The sequence below is a fragment of the Rhincodon typus genome, chromosome 20, assembly GCF_021869965.1.
Source record: "Rhincodon typus isolate 14 chromosome 20, sRhiTyp1.1, whole genome shotgun sequence".
NCBI lineage: Eukaryota > Metazoa > Chordata > Chondrichthyes > Orectolobiformes > Rhincodontidae > Rhincodon > Rhincodon typus.
This window is the reverse complement of record NC_063351.1, coordinates 26,221,082-26,241,493: the sequence shown is the minus strand read 5'-3', so window position 1 is coordinate 26,241,493 and position 20,412 is coordinate 26,221,082. Positions and strand designations below refer to the sequence as shown.

The following is a 20,412-nucleotide window of genomic DNA, read 5'->3' as shown; positions in this document are numbered from 1 at the left end:
TGTACCTTTTACAATTGCTTCCAATTGAGTGCTATCATGAGCATTGCAGTCAGCTTTCTCTCACTGTGATAAACCACTCTGAATGGACTGCTCCTTACTTGAAACATTCTTGTCAAACCTTTTGCCACTGGGAAGTCAGAACAGGTCGGATAGCTAAATATCATTTCATCAAAAGATGTCACGTACAAGTGGTATGGTGAAGTGTTTCAACACTTTTTATATAGTAATAGAGTTTAGGTGCTCAGAAAACGGGCAAGAAATCCTTACTTGCTAAAATGATACTGCTTTAAATTACATCAATTTGTAGCAGAATGCAAAGGGAATGGCAACAACAAATCTCTCACCATCACTCATATAAATAGGTGGTTGTACCACCACCTGCAGGGCAAATGTAAATGGATTAATTAACTAAAAACCAGTCTTAGCAACAAAGAGATGGTTGGACCCTGTGACTTTGTTGCATTTAATGCAGGGCTTACCAAAGTGCAGTCAAGACCACAATCAGGGTCTCAAGTTGAAATCTGGGGGTTGAAAGTTCTTATGAAAAAATGGCTGACCATCCACCCCACCCCCTCACTCTCATAAGGGTTCTCATTACCACCACCCTCTCCCATCACCCATCACTGCCACCATCACTCACATGGGAGTTGCAATAATTTTCAAATCTTAAAATTGGGTCACAGTGGGAAAAGATTTGGGAAACACTGATTAAATGTTTGAGCTCACATAGTTCCTTCATATAGAATCATAGAGTTATATAGAACGGAAACAGGTCGTTTGGGCCAACTTGTCCACACCAACCAGATATCTGAAATTGATCTAGAACCATTTCCCAGCATTTGGCCTACATTCCTCCAAACCCTTCTATTCACATACCCATCCAGATGCCTTGTAAATGTTGTAATTGTACCAACCTCCACCACTTAATCCTCTTGTTGCTCATTCCATACACACATCACTCTCTGTGTGAAAAAGTTGCCCCTCTTTTAAATCTTTCTCCTCTCACCTTAAACCCATGCCCTCTAGTTTTTGGCCTCACTATCCCTGTTGCATTGCTCAGGTCAGGATATATAACAAGAAACTGCTGCTGAAATGGAAGACATGAAGATGCCCAAGAACATCAGTAGAAGAGGGATACTATATCAGTAAGAGGATTATCAAGTTTTATATACTGTACAGATGCACTCTATGTACATTAGTTGATACCTGACAAATCCCTCCAATCTTCCTACTTCTCCAACCACTTAGCTGACTTTCTTATTTACAAGAAATAGACACAATCCCAAATTCCTGAAGGCAAATACTGCATAATGGAAGTATTGTCCATCTATCTAATGGCTCAGAAAGTAAAATTTGATCCTGCCAATGTAGAGTGTATCATTACAGTTCCAATCTGGCATTCACCAGCTAGAATTTGCTATTCATACTGACCTTGAGGCAATTCCAACATTACGACATATAAATCGCTTAAAACACTGTTGCCAGATAAATGCCATTCAGTTTGCCCAGGAATGCCAGAATAGTTTTGTTCTCGTGTTCCCAGCCAATATCATAACTCCATTATGGACCTTGGAACCTGGCCAGAGCAAGAGTACTGATATCAGAATCCCACATACCACAAAATCTCAGCACTTACACAGATCATTGTTGAGTTCTGTAGGATTACTGTGGGACCAAAGTTGTACATTTCCTTCAAAAAGTTAACATGTCTGTTTACAGTACCAAAGAAAGAAGTAAATCTATGACCAATAAAAACACAATAGGAATAATTTCCATCGCCTAGGATTGCCCAAAGGTAACTTGAAGGAGACATTGCATAATTCCACTTGGGATTTAATACTACTGCAGCCATCAAGAGCGGAGGTCTTAACAGTACCAGCTCCTCTAAAAGGTCAGGCTTTGTTACAGTCTCAAGATAGAGTCAAATGGATTTTTTTTTTTAAACAGGTGGCAATTTACTGCATTTATATAGCATCTTAGCATGGAAAACATCTCAAAATGTTTCACAAGTAATGGATTCAGAGAATCAATGTCAACCTAGAAGAGGAAGTATCAAGGGGATTGCAAGTATGGTCAAACTGCTACATTTTAGGGACAGGCTGAAAAGGAGAAGAGGGAGCTTGAGAGACAAATTAGAAAGGCAATTCCAGAGCAAGAACTGGGATTGGCGAACAATCATACAGCAAAGAGAGGAAGTCATGCACAAACAAAGAATTCAGAGGGGGTTATAGGGCTAGAGGTGGTTAAAAAAATTAGGGAGGAAAAGAGCACAAAGAGTTTTGAAAATGAGCATGATCATTTTTGGCAAGGGGTTAAAGTAGGTCAACAAGGAGACGGTTTGGGTGGAGGATAGGAACGTGCAGCAGCGATTTGGATCAGACGAAGTTTATGGAACACTGAGGATTAGCGGCCGGGGAACATTGGCAATAGTTATGGAACAATTTCAGAAGCATGGCCGTGGTTTTTAGCAACAGGTAGGCTGAAGTAGGGATACGGGCAGGTCTGGGGTGGACACAGATGTCTTCAGTGATAAATACAATACAGGATCAAATACCCAAACAGATGAGCAAACAAGACACAAGTTAGAAACTGTGGGTTGTATGTTTTCATGTTTATTTTAAATATGTCACCTTGTGAATGAGCTTGCAATACTGTGCTCTGAATAGACTCTGAGCAGCGTCCCAAAAACAATAATCTGCAGTCTACCTTAGAATATGCTGATGACAAACAATGTTTTGAAGATCAGGAGAAACAGGTGTGAGTTTCAGAAATGATGGTGCAGGGGAGGAGGAGGTGGTGCTGGTTTGACTGTGTCACTTTAATTTCTAGTGATACAAGGCAGACCCACAGTCAGGGAGTATGAGATTCCCATTCTGCAGCTGTAAACAATTGTTGCTTTGAGACATGCAAGCTAATGACTTCAGTTGGTCTCAAAGGGTGTTAGTGATTCTTTCCTCTCATTGAGGCATACTGGGAAAAATAAAGGAGTGGCTGCTGCGGTGGGGGAGGGATTGCACAGTATTAAACACAACTACCATTAATTGCTTGAATCTCCCTGAAGAGATAATCACTGTTGGATTGCTCACTGCTTTCCTACCTCAAAGGAGCTCCACTGGCACAGTCCTATGATGCCAACCTCTTCAGAAATGCAAAGAGGTGTTTCACTGGAATTATTCTTTATAGCTTTGAATTGTCAGGAAGCCATGCCATGCACTCTTTTCTAATTTACAGCTCTAGCTGCTGTCTTCTGATCAGCCTTCAGTCACTAACACACACTGACAAACTCTGAAACATTTAATCCATTTTTCAGTATGGTTGTGAATGAATGTGGGTGAAGTACATGGGTACGGGGGAAGGGTGGGTGAGGTAAGTGGGTAGGGTGACAGTCATGTGGGTAGGTAGGGGAAGTATGGTGGGGGATTTTAGGTCAGAGCACTGAGGCTTGGGGTAAGTGGGAGGTGCGGGGTTAGTGAGAGACTAAATCAGGAGGTGGGGCCAAGCAGGGTCAAGTTCAGGACACACGGTTGGGTAATGGGATTTAATTACATCAGGTCAGGAAGTTGATCATGGGGGGCAAGAGTTGGGAGTTGTGGGGGTTGTCTGTTGTGTAGCTACCCAAGTATTAGAAGGTTTTAATTTGTTTAACAGTTCTTGGACAAATATCCACAGAAGCAAGTCAGAACTGTACAGGGCCTCTGACTCTAACTTGGAGTCGGAGACATTTTTGGAAGGTCCTGGCAGGGGTGGTGCTGTGCCTGCTCAGCAGAAGTCCAAAACATCCTGTGAATTCCCATGAATCTGGACACTGGGAGTTCCATGGGGTCCCAACACGCATTTTGGATCACACACAGACTGACAGATCTGGGCCAAGGTAAAATACTAAAGGCCTTTTTAGAACAAGTACAGTAACAAAACCAATTTTCATTTATTTGAAATCTAAAATAAAAACCTTCCCTTGATGATATCGCTTGGAGCCATACAGTATTGTCACATTTTTAGTCAACCAGGTTTTCCTATCCTGCGTAGTGTTAGTAAAGGAAATGGCTATTTAAAATCCCCTGATACTGATCTGTGTTTAAATTGTACTGTGACACCCTTTTCAGATCTATAAGGCAAGAAGGAAGCAAGTTTATATCAGTCATATTTAGGGACAGAAATGACGCAAAGGATTAAGCGACTATTCTCCTTTATATTGCACCCATTTGTTAGCCACAATTTGGAAGGTTTAAAAGGTCCACTAAGTGGACAGTATTGAGGTGATAAATACAGATTTAATCAAGCATTGCACTCAAATTATACCTCAATAGAGGCGTTGGCCTTAAAAGTCATTCCCATAATATAATGAGCAGGAAATAACATTATAAAACTCTAACCAATCTTTTCACAATCGTTTGAATGTAGGTTTTCAACTAAGACGTAGGCTCTGCAGCAACAAATGACACATCTTAAAGAGGAAGTGAATGCAGGTGATCTTGTGAAAATTGATTCTATTATTGACAAGTTCTTTCCAGGTAAACTGTCAAATTGAATTTGGGGTTGGGGGTGGTGGTGCAGGGGAAGATGTGGGAGGTTCTCTGTTGAATAGAAGTTGGAATCTCATTGGTAAGTTTTTGCATTTGGCTCAAAGCAACATGAATTGATTTAAAAGGAAAGATTCACAAATTGGCAGACTCCCTGTCTCCCACAGATCTAAATATTGCAAAGTGCCTTTCGCTATTTGAATTATTTTGAAGATGACTTCAGAGAACATATGCTTCGTGATAGAGTAACATCACCATGTTCAACCAATTTAATAATGCAGCAAAATAGCTTATGTAACAAATTAAACTCATGACCATCGTGTGAATAATAAAAATCTCAAGACAAGTATTGTGAGTGAACAGTTTGACTCATACAAGCCTGCAGCACACATTTTCCAGAAACTCCTGAGGTTATACAAGGCCAAATAATCATTCTGTTTGTTTCTTTCCAAATTGTATCTCCAGGATTCCCAAGGAATAAAGAAAAAGATCTGTGTGAAACACATCTCATTATTACCCAGTCCATCATGATGCAATTACTTTCAGATTCAAGAACTTTTCTTAATTTTCTTAATGTAAGGGGATTTTTTTAAAAATTTAAAGCCATTAAAATATATTAAGTTTACCCGAAAGCTCAAAACAGAAACTATGCAAAATCAGAACTGGCTTGTATACTCACTTTATAGTGGAGGTGGTGTGAACTCTGCCAGTTTCTACCAGATAATCTTCAGATGGTTACGGTTTTTGAGCCATGGGAGTGAAGAGATTACGAGACATAACAAAACCCTGACAGTAATTACCCTTGCATGTGGTGAGAAGGGGCAGGAATACAGGGTCAGTATCATTGTGAAATATTACTAATGGCTTTCTACATCTGGATAGATATTGTGCGAGATTATGTGACAATAAAGAGCGCTGTATGCTGACCGTGTCTGCTGCATTGTGCATTCTGTTGAAAGGCACTGGAGAAAAATGCATGGTGTACAAATCATTGCTTTAGAATCCAAAACAACTGTTCTATACTTAATAGCAGAAAGGAGGCTGTCGCAGCTGTAATCTAGGTATCACATTCAAAGTTCAAAAGGATTGCAAAAGCCGAAGAAGGAAACAACAGTTATCCAAAGACAATGACAGAGGTGGAAACCATGTTTCAGACAGTCATGGAAACTCAAACACAGCAACCCTTTTGTAGAGATGACAGCCCTGCACACATTGGCTTGAATAAAAAAAACACTGGAACCCACCAGCATTGCTCTCGATTTCAGCTCGTACTGCTGCCTTTAATTAACCATTTTTCTAATCTATTGTCGGCACAGCGGTCAGCAAGTAACAAGAACATATGATGCCAACACACAAACACATCAAGAATGCAACAAAATTCACTAAGGAGAAACCCATTACACAGCAAACAAAAGTGACCTTCAAGTGGTATCACATCACATTGTGGTTGCTGTGAAGTATTAAATACTTGTCCAAAACAAAGAATACACTGGGCTGGGGAAGGGTTTTAAGTGTCCTCAAAATCTTGTACTAAATGTATGTATTGGACAGATGGTTATGCCTGCCTTAACAAGACAAAGGGATTCGCTGGATTAGCCAGATCAGATTGAAACCCTGGAAATACCCCTTGAGCTGGTCAGTTCCATAATCATTGCAATGATGTCGGTGTCCAATGACATCTTGCTGCATTTACCCATTTAAATTTACAAGTTACACTAAATGTCAAGAAGCCAAAAATCTTTAAAATTATTTTTTCACAGTTACAAGTAGATGTCCACTTGGCAATCAGAATCCCTAAAGAAAAACTCAGTTAGGGATACTCTACACAGTATTTTGAGAAAGATAACGCAGTTCACTTCAAACTGAGCTTTGCATTCAGCACTTTATTGGGTTGGAAATCAAAACCTCTCATTGCAAATTTTTTCACTGAGCCCAAGAGCATGTAATACACCTCAAACGTATATGGCTGAAATATCACGAACCAATTTTTTAAAGAATTAGTTTTTTTTAGTAATGGAATGGATAAATTTAACAATCTACAAATATAAAATTAGCTAGAGGGGGTGTCCAGCTGTACATATGATTTGGCTTGCTCTTTAAATCCCCAGGTACACCTCAATTCATAAGGCAGAAAGTGGAAGTTCACATCAATTCAGTGATTTCTAATTGACTTCCATCAGCAAACTCTTCAACAGTGTGTCCTGCCTTTAGAGTTAGAGGGATATCATTGACAGCAACTTTGGGATTTCTGTGTGTGGTTGCACACATACAGATGACAGAAGATGCTGTCCCTTTGTCAGAGAACTGAATGTGTTCGGATGTGAATGTGTTATATGTCACTGAAGTATATAGATAAGTAAAATGGGGAAGTTGGAATGACACCATACAATGATGCACGGTAAATTCAAGGGTAGCTTTCTCTTCAACAGATTGCTTCAGACAAAGCTGATCAGCTGAAGGCTGTTATGAACGCTCAACAATGTTTTTTTCCTAAATTAGCAGCAAAAGGTTAGGCCTGCTTTGAAGGATCATATGGCAAAACATAAAAAATCATTCACAGGTGCAAAGTAATTAAGGCAGCAACAACTGTAGATGCTGACTCAGCATTCAAAGACTTTCAGAACAAAGACAAAATAATAACGACAATCCTGAGCATGTCATTTGATGCTTCAACATCAACCGCAACTCAGCACGAGCTGATGGACTGTGAATGCTCCTGGGAATGCAATTCGAAGAATCCATCCATGTGACCAACACAGCCCAGCTGACTGTTTTTGTGCACATGGTTTTTGAGGACATAACAACTAAAGAAGATCTTCACTCCCTTTTGCCCTTAAAGAGAGAACAAGGGGTGAAGATATTCTACAATGAATTCAAAAAGATATGTGCTTGAGAAAAAACATTCCAATCAAGAAATTGGTTTCCGTCACAACTGATGGTGCACCAGCCATGCTAGGCACAAATGTGGACTTTGTTGCATTCGCAAAAATGATCCCCATTTCCCCTCTTTTGTCAGTTACCATCGTATAATCCAACAGAAAGCATTCATGAGTAAAGTTGTGAACTTTTCTCAAATCAATCTTTTCAGCAGAACTTGATGCTGCCCATGGTGAACTAGTCCTCCATGCAGAGGTGTGATGGGTACGTTGAGGGAAGGTGCTGCAAAGGTCTTCAGATCTGACGCCCCGAATTGTCACTTTTCTTAAATCAAGGAATGAAATCTGCAGTGAGCTGTTAGACAATGCGCAGTTGCTCAACGTTTAGACTCCTTCCGACATAGCATCAAAATTGAATGAGCTGAACCGTGAACTCTAGGGAAAGGACAGAGACTTTGCACATATTATCAATGCAGCAAATGCATTCATATTGAAGCTGGATCTGTGATCCTCCTAATTACAAAATAAAACACTTCAACACTTCCCAAGTCTGGAAAAAAATACTCGGAAAAAAAATCAAAGAAAAATGCTTCAACCCAGAAATTTCTGTGCACACTTGCGGAAGTTAGAAGAGGAATCAAACAGGTAATTTCAGGAATTAGATATGATGGAAAATACTGTCACATTTGTCTCAAATCCATTCCTTCAAATTGACATTGATGGGTTGGTAACCAATTCCTTCAAGTGTTTGATTTACAAAGCATGGGAGTCAATACAGAAATAATCACTATGCAAAATTATAGTGAACTGAAAGTCAGTTCAAGGTGCAGTGATTTTTGGGGACGTGTAAACAGAAAAATATCCACTCCTATTAGCTTGTACTTTTAAAGCAAAAGCTTAATTCCACAAAGCTCTGCGAGATAGCGTTCTCCCAAATGAAGATAATCAAGTCCAAGTCTTACATCTTCCTCACAGCACTAAGAACAAACTAGGGTAAATTCTGAGTTATACTTAAATTGAAAAAAAAGTGATCTTCTGCTTAAAAAGGTTGGAGACCACTGCTTTAAATCGACACTCTCAGTTTATAGAGCAGCTGTTCAATTGGATAGCTGGCAGTTAGTTCTATAATCCCAGCAGCAGGTGACAGCAATAGTACTCCACCCCTAAAATCTCAAACAGGTCACAGGCAGCAGTAAGCCATTCGCTGGATTTCATGAACCTGCCAGTAGGGAAAGGTGAATTCCAGCCCATGGAAGTGCACTTTATCTTAGAAGGATGCAGAGGCACATGCACTTCACACCTGTAAATGATTCATGGTAGGAAAGATGTTGGAAAATATGAGAGTAGTCTGAAGTTTCAACAAACCAATTAACAACTGTAATGCCTGTTTCCCCTTTTGCCTGATGCACACAATCCAAAAATATCAAAAGTCTGTGGGCTACCAAGGGATTCCGACTAACTAACTGTTTTACAGCACTCAAAGTAACCAGCACAGCCCAGAAAGGCTACAATGAGAAAGAACGATACTGTATGTAGTTCTTACATTTATAGCCATAGTTCAGGAGTATTATACAGCACTAAGTTGACCAGTAACCTTCACCCAGCTTGTGGAATTTATAGAACTGCTGCTTTGCAAAATGAAAGCAACACAAGTGGAAGGAGAGACAAGAAAAGATGATGCCTGTGGCAAGGTCTTAGACATAGCTTTACTAGTAAATATATTGGAGATCAATATTTTCGTACTTGGTGTTTGCTGAATGAAACTTTCAATTCACTAAATATTACTACTCAAAGTAGACAGTATTGTCACAGCAGTTGAAGCTTTTAAACTTTATTGTTACCAATTTCAAACACCTGTCACAAACGCTGAATTTTATGAAATTTCATTCTGCAACCCAATAAATGTATCATAATATTGTACTTTATGGTGTGAGGTATGAAGCAAGAATGCTTTCAGTTACATTAAAGTTCCCAGAAAGGTTCCAGTTTTCATCAGATTACAGAATCAGCATCATTGTCAGTCATATATACATGTTTTAGTGTTATCATTGTGCACTTGCTGCCCTTTGTAAATAGCATTGGCACTTAAATTATTAATGGTTTTATAAATACTGGAGTTAACAGTAGTTCATAGTCAATGTCTTTCAATGTGCATTTCTAAAGTTTCTATCATCATCATCATCATAACCAGTTGATAATTATTCAGAAACTACAGAAAGGTCAGCAAACAATTGATTACATGACAATGCTGCCTATTTCTGTTTACTGTGATAACAGAGTAACGTTTCCTAACAAGTTCCACAGGAATCTTCAAATGCCTTAGACCAAAGGTATTGATTAAAACCTTTTTAGCATGTGTCTGAAAATCCACTGTGGAACTAACCTTGACCCAATGAAACACATCTGTTATGAATGCAAGCCACATACAAAGAGCTAACTAATTGTAAGATCTATGCACAAACATAACCATCATTTTGTATACAGATAAGGAAAAAGCACAAGTGTATTTTACTGAAAAACGTACCACTATTGCTGAATTTCCAACCACTGTACTAATTTGACACCTTTACTAAATGTATTTGCTATGAAGAAAACATATTTTTGTTCAGCAAGACTTTTGACACATCAGAAAATATCTTTGCTCATAGTATACTTTCAATCTAAAAAGCATTTGATGATGCAGTGATTACACTTAAACTGCAGTGGAAATGTATTGGATAGCTTCAACAATGGCCTAAAAAATAAATGCACCTCTTTTAAAGAATACTGCAAATCAACCTAACTTGAACTGAATGAGGGGGAAAATTAAAACTATGAACAACATCTCTGAACCGTTCAACAACCCTCCACCCCGCACCAACCATTGCCAAATTATCTACGCCAATAAAAGGAGAGGCAAAATTGGAGAATGCAAACTGTGCTGAAAAGCAGAGAGGTCTACATTAAAATCATTTCATGAGTGACAAGTAGTAGAAAAGGATGAATTATTTCTATATTTTCTAAACAACCATTAATAGTCCAATAATTTAGCAAGCCACTCCCAATGGAAAATACCCTTATAACTGTAGACCAGTAAATATAATGACATACAATGATGGAAACTTTATGACATTAAAAGGACTTTACATTTCACTTTGCTATTGCAGATTTTCCAATTCCAAGAAGGTTTTCTGAAGTTGAAGATTCAGAGGAGCCTCAAAAGGTGGAAAGTGCAGTCAAACTTGGAGCACAGAAGCTGCTTTGGGTTCCTGAAGCTTCATTTTTATACAAGTCTGGTGTAAAACATCTCAGATAATGAGTAATAAAATATTAATGATACACTAAAAATGTAGGCAATTATTCAAAAATGACAGAATTTGATGAGTTGCTATTGCAATATTAAATATCTGAATTTGAATGCTCCTTGAACACAAAATACATGGCAATTAACTTGAATCATTTTTAAGTATTAGTTCTAAAAGAGTTTTGTCCCTAGGTGGGTCCATAAAGTATTGCTCTTGGAAATGGTCATGAAAGTATTATATAAACACAGCTTCAAGGCTATCTGTTTCAATTTGATGGGTCCAATTCATAAGAAATGTTTCTCACAATTATCACCTTGGTTACAAGCTCCAATTTCTTCTTCAGTTTTCTTTCCGCTGGTATAGCCACTTTTCAGGGAGTTTATAATCTACTCACACCAATGTTTCATGGAAAGACAGTAAGAACTGCCGATGCTGGAGTCTGAGATAACACAGTGTGGAGCTGGAGGAACAGAGCAGGCCAGGCAGCATCAGAGAAGCAGAAAAGCTGACGTTTTGGGTCGGGACCCTTCTTCAGAAATGGGGGAGGGGAAGGGGGCTCTGATGGCACTTGCTATTCCCCATTTCCATCTGTACTGATTTTACTCTTGATCTTCTGAACGAGGTGTCTTACTCTTTACTGTTCTGGTGTCAACCTTTACCAACAAAGCTAAACCTCTTCATTTTCCATTTAAGGATTTTTGTAATGTTGGATATATTAGAATCGTTTTCCCCCAACTGTGGTCACGTTACATATGCAACAATGGTTAGATCTAAATTGTTTGTCCCTGTTATTTATTCTGCCACTAATTCAGCTGTCTTATTGCAGATGTTTTGCACCTTCAAGTAAAAAGTATTTAATATTATTTTACTATTATTATTTCCATGGGCCTTATTTACCGATTCACTTATATTGTTAACTTTCTGCCCCTTCCTATCATATACTGCTTGAGTTTATGCATGTTGCACTCTCAAAATTTTCTCTTTGGCCTTCTGAAATTTCCTTTACCTGAACCCTTCACCCAACACTAACTTAAAAGCCCTGTCCAAGCAGAGAGTACAAATTGGAAAAGCAGAAATATGTAGGATTCCCTTCTCCCAAGCACATTGCATAACCACCAACATCACTGACTATATTATTTTGTGACATTGCAAAAAAAGTTTAACACGACTTACATATTTTAAAAAAACTGAAAATGGTTTTGCATCTGGGATCCATTATAAACTGCCTGGGCCATTGATGATTTAGTCATTGGCTCAGTCCATCCACTTCCTACTTAATTATTACCAGAACAAAAAGGGCTTAGAGGTCATGGACTTTTTTGTTTTATGCTCGATTTTGATGGTCTCAGCTTGGTTTCCAAAACTCAAGCCAATCCAAGGAACACAGGTTCAGCTTCCACCCAGCTGAATTTCACTGAAGTCACAACACTGCATTCAATACTTAGGCTATTGTAATAAGCTTAGAAGGAGCAAAATTGATACTGAAGAAAGGAAAACAACTATAATTTTGACTGGACACAAAGTGAAGAACACGATTTAAAATGTATAGCAAGTGTAATGTTTGAGGCAAAGATATTATGTTAAGATAATATGAGGGTGAAGACATTGGGCAGTCCCTTCATGACATGGAAACCCAACTCAAAAATAAAGGAAACACTGCAGTTTATTTCACACCTTTAGATTTGTTTACTACACAAGTGCCTAAACATAAATACTGATCCCCATCGGTTTTAAATTCAAACAGTCTTTTACTTTCCTATTAAAAGTTGACATAATTGTCTCTTGGTAACTCAATGTCATCTTGTGAAAAAGTCAAGTGATCACAATCAAACTGTATATGTTTTATGTACTATAGAATTTGGCACACAAATCATATTCAATAGCCTGGATTTTGCAGTCAACGGCAAACTAACTACACTTGCTGTTGACTTTGAAGAAAGTTGCTCACCATGATCGAGCAATATCGGAGGTGTAGATTTTCTCTTTTCTGACCTCCATTTGAAACGAGTTCCGAGTCATGAGAATCAAATGCCCAGCAACAGGAATGTTATCAAGCAAAGTAAGCAGCCAATAATACTGAAGTATTCTCAAAGACAGCAATGCAGGAAGTAAAGATGGCCAAAGTCTTTCCATTTTAATTTAAATTTTAGTGATAGCAAGATAAATGATCGAGATATACTGGTCAGATTAAGATAACAGTTAGGACAACAAGAAACTTTATAAGAGAAGCATTTTGGAAATCATGTGGATTTAGTTTTTAATCACAACAGAGGAATTTATCCTTTCCTAAAAAAATTATTCAGGGTCAATAAGACTGTTTCACAGTAACTATGAACATGGGGAGGCAATGGCCTAGTGGTATTATCGCTGGACTATTAATCCAGAGACCCATGTAATGTTCTGGGGATCCGGGTTCGAATCCTGCCACAGTAGATGATGGAATTTGAATTCAATAAATATCTAGAATTAAGAGTCTAATGATGACCGTGAATCCATTGCCGATTGTTGGAAAAACCCATCTGGTTCACTACTGTCCTTTAGTGAAGGAAACTGCCATCCTGGCCTACATGTGACTCCAGACCCACAGCAAAGTGGTTGCCTCTTAACTGCCCTCTGGGCAATTAGGAATGGGCAATAAATGCTGACCAGCCAGCAACACCCTCATCCCATGAACGAATAGAAAAAAAAACTTAGTACACCAATAAACCCCAGTTCTAGCTCATTCAACAAGATGTTATTTTTCAGAAGGTTTTCATCGTGAGACAAATAGCTAAAATGATTTCTTGTCATGGTGTGGAGGTGTCAGTGTTGGACTGGGGGACAAGGTCAGACATCACACGACACTGGGTTATAGTCCAACAAGATTATTTGAAAGCACAACCTTTCTGAGCGCTGCCCCTTTGTCAGGTCATCTCAGTCACATGATGAAGGAGCAGCGCTCCGAAAGCTTGTGATTTCAAATAAACCTGTTGGAGTATAACCTGGCAATGTGTAACCTCTGACCTGGTTTCTTGTCAGCTCAAGCATTTTTTCTTTTATCAATTGCAGTCCTGGAAACCATCAGAGAACTACTGACAATAACTTCTGGATATTTGTATTTAACTCCATACACACAGGCACCAGAGGCTGCTGCAATTTCAGAGGAGTAAAGAAGGTGAACATCAACTATTTTGCCCTCATTACTATAATATAATATAGGCCAATGTGTTTATATCCTGTGTAATATAGACAGTAGCATATACATCAATGTGCTTTATACTCCATTATTACTCGAGTTTGCTTCGTGCTTTTAAGAGTGAAAGGAAGTTGAAAATGAAAATCAGCCTGAGCCTAGAGCCTGCCACATTGACACCTCATACCTGAGTCATCTTGGCAAGGTCAAGTGATGGTCTTTGATCTTCATCTGGTCTACGACGTTTCATCCCAACTTTCTGATCATTGTGGACACATGGCTGTGACCTGCAGCGGAGCAGTCGGCTGGTCTGCTGCACAGGTTCTGGAGTTGCGGCGGATGTACTCATTGTGGACGGCGTGTCAAACTCCAGCACAGATATCTGCTCATGAGATACGGAAAGAGGTCGCAGTAGATCGACCCCGGACACTACTCCTGAACTGGAGTCAGGACGCAAATCATCTTCAAACCTTCCAAAAGTGGGTGTGGTCCAAAAGCCCTTTCCCTGAGGGCACACAGAACTGTTACTGGTAGCCAAGGGTTCACACGAGAATGAAAAAACATTGGATCTTGAAGGCAGACTAAAACTTGAACTCCTCTGCATGGTAGATACCCCATTTGAACAATGTTGAACACTGCTCCCACTGTGACAGCGTCTTTTATCAACTGGAGTCCAGACCTTTGACCCACTAGGTTTCCATGGTGACCGACAGCTCGTTAGTTCATCTGAAAATGACAATGACCTACATTGCCGTTTGCTGGGAGGTGCTGACGGATGACCATTTCGATCACTGAGACTGAGGTCTTTAATTAAACTGGTCACAGTAGATGCTGGATTTGAATCACTTGGCCAGACTGTATTCACTTGACAGTTCTCCGAACCGGTCAAACAAGTCCAAGGTGAATCCAGATTATTGGTGGTGTGCTCAAGGTCAATTTGACACTTCCTGCTGATGTCTCTCCACCGATCCCCTTCTTTTTATTTTAAATGAAACAAAACACAAAAAGGTTTTCATTAGTCTGAACCCTGATGCCGCAGCATGGATTAGCTCTAAAAGGAAATAAATACTTCAAAATGAATGATACATCTTAATTTAAATCTGTTTTGTAAGCATAATTTTATACTTTAATCCTTCAAAAGAGTTTTATATAAACTAACTAAGAATCAAGAAATAAAAAGAAGCCTTTAAGTCCCTTGAGTCTGTACTTCCATTTGATCATTGATCTATTTGCTCCATATCCCATAATACTTGGGCTCACTGAAGATTTGATCAACTTCAGATTAAAATTTAAGAACTGCTCAAACATTAAAAGCTGTGTTCGGATGAGAATTATGTTTCTACCATCCTGTGAATAAGGGCTTCTTGATGTCACTCCTGAAAGGATTACCTTGAATTTTTGACCACACCACCAAATCTTATAGCTGAATATTCATTCCTGGAAGCAAAGCCAAACCCCTTGGTGAATTATGGGTCTGGCCACCAGATATATGGCAGCCAGAGCTGGGAGTGATTTCCAAGGAGACAGCCAGTCTCCTTGGAAATCACTTGGGTCCCGAGCGCTGTGAGGCAGCAGTGCTAACCACTGAGCCACTGTGCCACCCCACCTCATACACATTTCTTTCAATAGCACCGATCGAGATAATCAACAGTTCGGATTTGTGGCTGTATTTATTTGTTAATAAATATTGTGCTGGACATCCCATAATAGAAATTGCCAGGTAAGACTAGTCACACGCTGCTATTTCGATTATCTCTTCATTATTCCTGTCACCTTTCAGCCAGCCAATTTCCCAGCACTGTCAATAATTTGCTTCTATTCTATGACCTTCAACTTAAGTTAACAGCTATTTACTAGGGACTTTGTCAAACGGCCTCTGAAAGTTCATATGAAAAATGTTGAAGGACATTCCCCAGTCCACAACATTGAAGAAAAAAAAAATCGAATCAGGTTCATCAGACGTGATTTGCCACTTACAAGTCAATTTGAATACTTAAAAGGTTAGGCTAATATTCTCCATGCTACATTGCTCCAGCAAATTATGAATCAGATAAGGAAACTCACCATGTTAATTGTTTCATTGATCATCAGCAGCAAGCCGATAAATAACAGCAGTTGTGTTGAGGAAATGCTACTTACAAAAGTTCCTTCAAAAAGTAAATAACTTCAGCCTACCCACACTGAAATGGGTTCCTTGGCTGAAAATAATTACTAAATATTTAATTTTCCTCTCCTAGCAACAGAATCTCAGTGTTAGTGGTTTTCCTACCAACGCATCAACAAGCATACTGTTCTTAGGTGTGTGAGGTTGTGTCATGATTTAGTGCAGGTCATCTTCACTGATTTATTTATTTAAAAAGGGAAGTACATTCCCCAGACATGCCTAATAATCCTAACCGTGTTCACAATATATCAATATACTTAACAGTATCTCTCAGTAATCACTTATTACCCGGTTTTCAGTTCTTTTAAAATTACTGTTAAACAGGATCTGGGACCAGGCATTTTTGTGGCATATTTTTGCACAATCTTCTGCCACGAAAGTGGTAGATATCTAGATGCTTCATTCATATTGCCATGATTCTAAACACTAGCTTTAATGTATCAGAGAAATAAGAAACAACTAAGAGATGCTGCTAAGTGTAAAGGCATTTCTCTTTATTACGTTTAGAATTATGGGTTCATTCACTGAATGTATTTCTTCTTTTGGTGATCTCAATTTAACACAATCTTAAATAGCTCTGTCCTGCCAAAAATGGCTGCTTAACAACATTTATGACTAATGGTTCTGTGAAGCAAAACATTCCATAACAAACCCTGCAAATTTCGACACATGCTGTATATATTAAACTTAAACATTGAGAGTCAAACAGTATTTTAAAAGTTCCAAAGTGCTCTGAACAACACTGTTAGTTTGGATTAGTGACTGGACTCTCAGTTCCAAGTGACTTCAACCTACACAATGGAGAATGTAATTTATACTAACATATCAGTGAAGTATTACAGGAGTCCAACATTGTTGAGGGTGTCATCTCTCAGAGGAGATAGAAACCAATGCCTCATTAGTTTTTTCAGACATAAAAAGGTTGTATGGCTCTAGACAAGGAATTTTAATGAATTCTTGTCTAAGACCAAAATAATTGCACTGAGTATTTGCCCACAATACAACAATGATGGCACACCAAACAGTGCTAAATAAGCGTATCATTTTTCTCCCTTATTTCTTGCAACAAAAAAGAATCATAATGGGTGAATATTGTACCCAGAAGATCCTTTGTGGCGATGATCTGCATTTTGAAGAAAGGTTAGAGAAATTTATGTTTTTCAAACTTGAAAGGAGGCATTTATGAATGTAAAGTGTTGTCAGAGTAACAAAAAATAATTAACAATATAGACTAAACCAGGTGCAGAACTTTATTCATTGTTTCATAAATCAAATCATTATGCTCTATTGGGTCAAACTGACCAGCTGAGCTTCCCCTACAGAGAACAGCATTCGCTTGACAGACTGAATGACCTCATCTGTACTGTAGATGTTTTTTGATTCTATCTATCTAGAAATCTGTAAATTACAGCTTACAAACAATTTTTAAATGATTCTGGGGTTTAAATTTGAGTTCAGGATGCATTTATATTGCCAAACTAATAAAAAACATAAATTTAGGGTGGATACCAGGAATTTGTTCTTCAATAGCTGACCTACCCAGCAAGAACAGAGTTGGTTCCGATCTGACATCTAACTAACGCACTGGCAAATTTTATGTTCCATTGAAATCAGGTGAGGTGTAAAATTGGGCATCTAACCCATGCCCACCGTATTGTTGCCAGGCAGGCAATATTAAAAGGTGGGCTTATGAAGCATTCAATATATAAAAATAATTCATATATTGGTAAAATATTAGAGGCAAAAGCCCTGAAATCACTCAAGGTCAAGTTGCTTGCTCCAATTGACAAAGTTAAAAATCATTTTAGTTGGATGATCCAAAGTGGCCTGTATGGTATTCCTTATCCATAATTATTTTACATCATTGCGAACAACTATTACTAGTCTCATGATCAAGTGACATAGCCAATCAGTCTTATATGCAAGAGTACTATAAGAATCTGTTTCTTCTTTACTTGAATAGGAATTGAATTGTTTAAACAGCTGAATGAATGACTGATATACAACAATAATTATTGCCTTCAGTAGTTGTGAGTTCAACACAAGTTATTCTAAATCAAAGGCAAGATATTAGCTCACAATTGAATAATTTATTACATTGTTAACATTGTGTTTATTGGTTTAAAATAATAGTCATCATGAGAGTTTCATTTAAATATTAACTTCTATGAAGATGCAAGGTGCTTTTATCGTGCCTATTATCTGCCCTTGTCAAGTATGAATTCAAAATTTTTTCAAATATTGATCGTGTATTCAATTCAGAAAGCTCTCTCAACCCCTAATATAACTTAGGAGTCAAACATAGAGGTTATTTTAAATTTTCTGCTCATCTGCATAATTCAAATCAACAAATGGCTCTGAAACAGATTGAATCTAAAATTGATTGCAATATATTATAAAGAACAATCAAGTGGTACAATTTGACAAGTCAAAAAGGAAGGAGACAGGATACTGCAAAACAGTATTATATAGCATTTGTTATTTGATCCGGAACAGAATTACAAGGTTGATTAATGTGTAACACAGCACACAGTGCATTCATGCCACAACATGTCCAAGCCTGTAACTCTGTCATCATGAGGCAAACTGACAGTTCTGGATAAGCCACAGGAGAATGCACTAAATAAAGCTAAGATTATTCTTCTCAGAAAAATCAATCCCAAAAATCACCCTGGGCTACTCCATTATACTGGCTGCAGATGGATTAGAAGGGATCTAGGAACAGATTACTTGCCTGCAAGTTAAAGCAGGGAATAATTCATGACAAATTACTAAAGTGACAAGGAGAAATGTGAATTTTGCACAGGAGTGTAAGACGACAATCCACCTCTCTAATATACACACACATGGAATATAACTTGACAAAAATTATTCAGAAAGGATAGCAAAATTCACATTTACACAAGTAAATCCCAAAATAAAATGTGGTTGTATACTTTTCAAAATCTAAGCATGAATTTTAAATGTGAGATATGTTAATTTTGTTGGCTGGTCTTTAATAGCAGAAAAACAGATTTAGTTTTTATGATATTATCCAGATTGTAACCACTGACATCTCATGGTATCTGTCCCGTCTGCGGTGTCTAGTTCAGACTAAGGGTTGTTTGAGATAGTTTGCTGCCATCAATCCTCCCTTGTCTTTACTTTGTCCAGGACCGATCTAATGACCAGTGGTGCAGAATACATCACCGTTTTTGGTTAACAAGATGGTTTAGTGAACAATAGCAAGACGTGCACCTACATTCTGGTCAAGCAAAATTACTAGAACTCCTAGCGTATAGAAAATACTTCTGCTTCATAGGAAGGTTAGTGTAGAACACCCCACCTCCACCACAGATTGTGACACTAATGCAACTTCAACATGACCTCTTTCAGAACCTGTAACTTATGGAGTAGTTTTAAAAGCAAGAGGAAGGGTGCAAAATTTTAGTTCAGTTTTGTCCATTATTGCTAAGTTTCACTTATATTACTCAGCAGTGCCAAGTATTGGCTTCACAATACATAATTTGGAGGAAATTTTGTAATGTTCCTATTGTTTTCTTCAATTTGGAATTTTATTTTTGAGCTGCATGGTCAGATGACCTAACAATAGAGGAGCACCATCAGAATAATTAAAGAAAACAGGTCATTAAACAGCATTAGATATTGAACCAATTTTCCTCCCTCATTTTAAAGATAATTTCCTGTCCGTAGATCTCAAAATCCTTCCTGGAGGAATGAAATCTACTTTATTAAAATGAACATACAATTGTGGGATAAATGCAGTACCTCAAACTACCTTACAACCACTTCCATACCAGTGTTAAATAGCGCAATGGGAATATAGTCCAAAACATGCATTTCGGTAAAACCAGCTTGCAGTATGAACATTCATCAAAATACGTTTTCACATCATAAGAATAAGTTCAATTTTTAGCTCAGTTTCTTTATCTTTCCTCATAATATGCTTCCATTCCTGATTCGGGTAGAGTCTTAGACTGCTTTCATGCATGCGGTCTCTATTTATGTCTAGAACATAAGGCATCGAACATGGAAGGCATCAGAATTGAACACAATCTTCAATTCAAAGGTACATGCTCACTTCTCACAGAAGTCACTGAATAGCAAGTCAGAACTGGAAGCACAGTTGATTTTCTTCCACCTAGCACAGACAAAAGGGCAATTTGTAGGTCTCATCTCACTGCTGCGGCAATAACAGCCAACTCAACAGTGATTGGGGTTTTGAATCTTTTTACTGTGGCTTAACTGTTCATTGGCTCAATACGCAAAGTTATTGGGAGTAAGGTGAGATAACAAGGTGTAGAGCTGGATGAACACAGCAGGCTAAGCAGCATCAGAGGAGCAGGAAGGCTGACGTTTCGGGCCTAGACCCTTCTTCAGAAATGGTCTAGGCCCG

The 20,412-nt window shown here is 38.3% G+C and overlaps 1 protein-coding gene across 8 annotated transcripts in view; it reads right to left on the bottom strand.

Moving 5' to 3' along the window:
• The window catches only part of fam53b (family with sequence similarity 53 member B), a 105,457-nt gene that overhangs the window by 37,447 nt on the left and 47,598 nt on the right, over positions 1–20,412 (bottom strand). For all 8 annotated transcript variants that reach the window (XM_048608908.1, XM_048608909.1, XM_048608902.1 and 5 more), the window contains exon 5: positions 14,040–14,827. In XM_048608908.1, the coding sequence (XP_048464865.1) occupies positions 14,040–14,827 (788 nt within the window). The remainder of the gene's footprint in view (positions 1–14,039; positions 14,828–20,412) is intronic.